The sequence below is a fragment of the Athene noctua genome, chromosome 1 (genome assembly GCF_965140245.1).
Source record: "Athene noctua chromosome 1, bAthNoc1.hap1.1, whole genome shotgun sequence".
In the NCBI taxonomy this organism is placed as follows: Eukaryota; Metazoa; Chordata; class Aves; order Strigiformes; family Strigidae; genus Athene; species Athene noctua.
The window spans coordinates 265,272,344-265,274,729 of NC_134037.1; the positions used below are offsets into that span (position 1 = coordinate 265,272,344).

General features: G+C 60.4%; 1 protein-coding gene across 1 annotated transcript; it reads right to left on the reverse strand.

Annotated features, from left to right (window-relative positions):
* Window positions 1-1,219: 1,219 nt before the first annotated feature.
* On the reverse strand, window positions 1,220-2,179 carry LOC141958849 (olfactory receptor 52B2-like). The gene has a single exon (XM_074901808.1). It carries the CDS (start codon window positions 2,177-2,179, stop codon window positions 1,220-1,222), a length of 960 nt encoding a protein of 319 aa, XP_074757909.1.
* Between the last annotated feature and the right edge of the window lie 207 nt (window positions 2,180-2,386).

Here is a 2,386-nt window from a genome sequence, read left to right on the forward strand (position 1 = left end):
CCCACCACCCTCCTGCTCGGGGAGGAACGGGCGTTCTGCAGGGCCAGCTGGGTGGTGGATGGTCTCCTCCGCCTCGCGCCCATGAACACGGCAGAGCCTCCCGCGGGTCCCCCAGCTGGCGCGGGGTCAAAGGGGCTCCCCAGCGGCTGCAGTGAAACGCTCTGGTCGCTGCCTGGGTGAGGGAGAGTCACACCGGCCAGACCCCAGGAAGCCCCTGAGCTCAGGAGGGGGCCAAAAAGTGCCCAGCCCCCTATGTCTCAGTGTGGGGTGTAAGAGAATCGCAGCCGGCAGTCGGCCCGACACCAAGAGGAGAAGCAAGCGTTTGTCTCAGCGTCCCACCCAGAAAAACGTCTCTGGGCTCCAGTGCACTCCCTCCTCCTCCTCATCCCAGAGCTGCTTCCCCCATGGAATGGAAGGCGGTGCCGCAGCTCCGAGGGAGGTTTGGTGGTGAGAGCAAGGCAGGCCTCAGCGCTGCTGTGACTTTCCACAGGGCTGGGAAGCTCCAGCAACGTCCCAGCAGGAACCAGAAGCCTTCTGACAGGACCGTGGTGTCAGCACCTCCACGTCCTCCACATTACAGGGATTCATCAGAAACCCACCACGAAAGCGGGTGCAGGGGCCTGGCGCTGGGGCCTTGGTTACTTGTCCCTTTGCACTCCACTTGAATTCAGTTTTGGACATCACGGTTTCCCTTCAGCACAGGACAATAAAGCCTTTCCCAGACCTTCAGGAGGTGCCGGGTCCCTCCGCAGCGCAGCGGTACCCATGCAGGCAGGAGGATGGGCCATCACCTGCGCCGTGTGAGCAGCCCCTGCCCAGCCGGCCGTGGGTCGTGTACCGGGCTCTGGTCGGATGACTGATGGGGTGTTCACTGTCCAGGCACTGAGAGAGCGGGTGAAGGAACAAACAGATACAAAGCTGTAGGACAGCAAACAAAATCAGCAGCTGGAGGTGACGGTAAATCAGGAGAGGTAGGAGCCTTGATGCCCCTCAGCTGAACTCGCCCAGTCTCTGCTAGGGAGACCATTCAGGGGAAGCATCTCTAGGAGAAACCATTAGCAGTGAAGGGCCTGGATGACCCAAACCCACATTTCCAGAAATCCCACCGCCCTCAGCTTCTCTCAAACCTCTTGAGTAAACCTGTTCCTCCAGGGTGAGAAGTGCTGCAGCGCTTGGTGCTGCCTCCCACGTCCCTTGTGCCCCTTCCCTCCGACAGCGCTCAGCACCGCCTGCCCCACCCGGGGCAGGGGCAGAAGAGGCGGGCAACCCGCTCCCGGATCTGTCTCGTCCTCACCCCGTAGACGATGGGGTTGAGCATCGGCGGGACTACGACGTAGAGGTTGGCCAGGAGGATGTGAACGTGACTTGGGATGTGGTGGCCGAACCGATGTGTGAGAAAGGAGAAAAAGGCAGGCACGTAGAACATGAGGATGACACAGAGGTGGGAGCCGCAGGTACTCAGGGTTTTGAGACGAGCCTCCGGGGACGGAAGGCGAAAGACCGTCCTGAGGATCAGAGCATAGGAGACAGCAATGAGCACGACGTCCAGGCCGGAGGAGAGGAGAGCCGTTGTCAGCCCGTACCAGACGTTGGCTTTTATGTCGGCGCAGGCCAGGCGGGCGATGCCCATGTGCTCGCAGTAGGTGTGGGGCATGACGTTGTGCCCGCAGTACGGCAGCCGCTTCAGGAGGAAGATGGGGGGGAACATGATGCAGAACCCCCGGACCACAGCCGTGACGGCTATCTTCCCGATGACCGGGGGCGTCAAGGTGGAAGAGTAGCGCAGCGGGTCGCAGACGGCCACGTACCGGTCGAAAGCCATGGCCAGCAGAACGGAGGATTCCACGATGAAGCTGAAATGGGTGAAGAACATCTGTGTAATGCAGGCATCAAAGGAAATTTCCCTGGCACTGAACCAGAAGATGGCCAGCATTTTGGGCACCGTCGTGGTCGAAAGCATGAGGTCGGAAACAGCCAGCATGGCGAGGAAGAGGTACATGGGCTCGTGGAGGCTCCTGTCCGTGATGATGACGAAGAGGAGGACAGAGTTGGCAAAGACCGCGGTGACGTACATCAGGCAGAAGGGGACGGAGATCCAGATGTGAGACTCCTCCAGGCCCGGGATGCCCGTCAGGACGAAGGTGATGGGATCGAAGCTGCTTTCGTTGAGCTCATACATGGTGCTTCAGAGCCTGGTGTCAGCCTGGCTCTGCTCTGTGCGAGAGAAGGGATAAATAACGCCTGGTGAGCCTGGCGTCAGCCCATGACCACCTGCAGTGTGTGCAAATGGGCGCAGGCAGCGTCCCGCTGGCCGCTGCCTTCAACCCGAGCCTGTTCTGACGCCAAGGGGTTCACTTGCTCTGGTTTGCTGTACAAAGGAATCTAC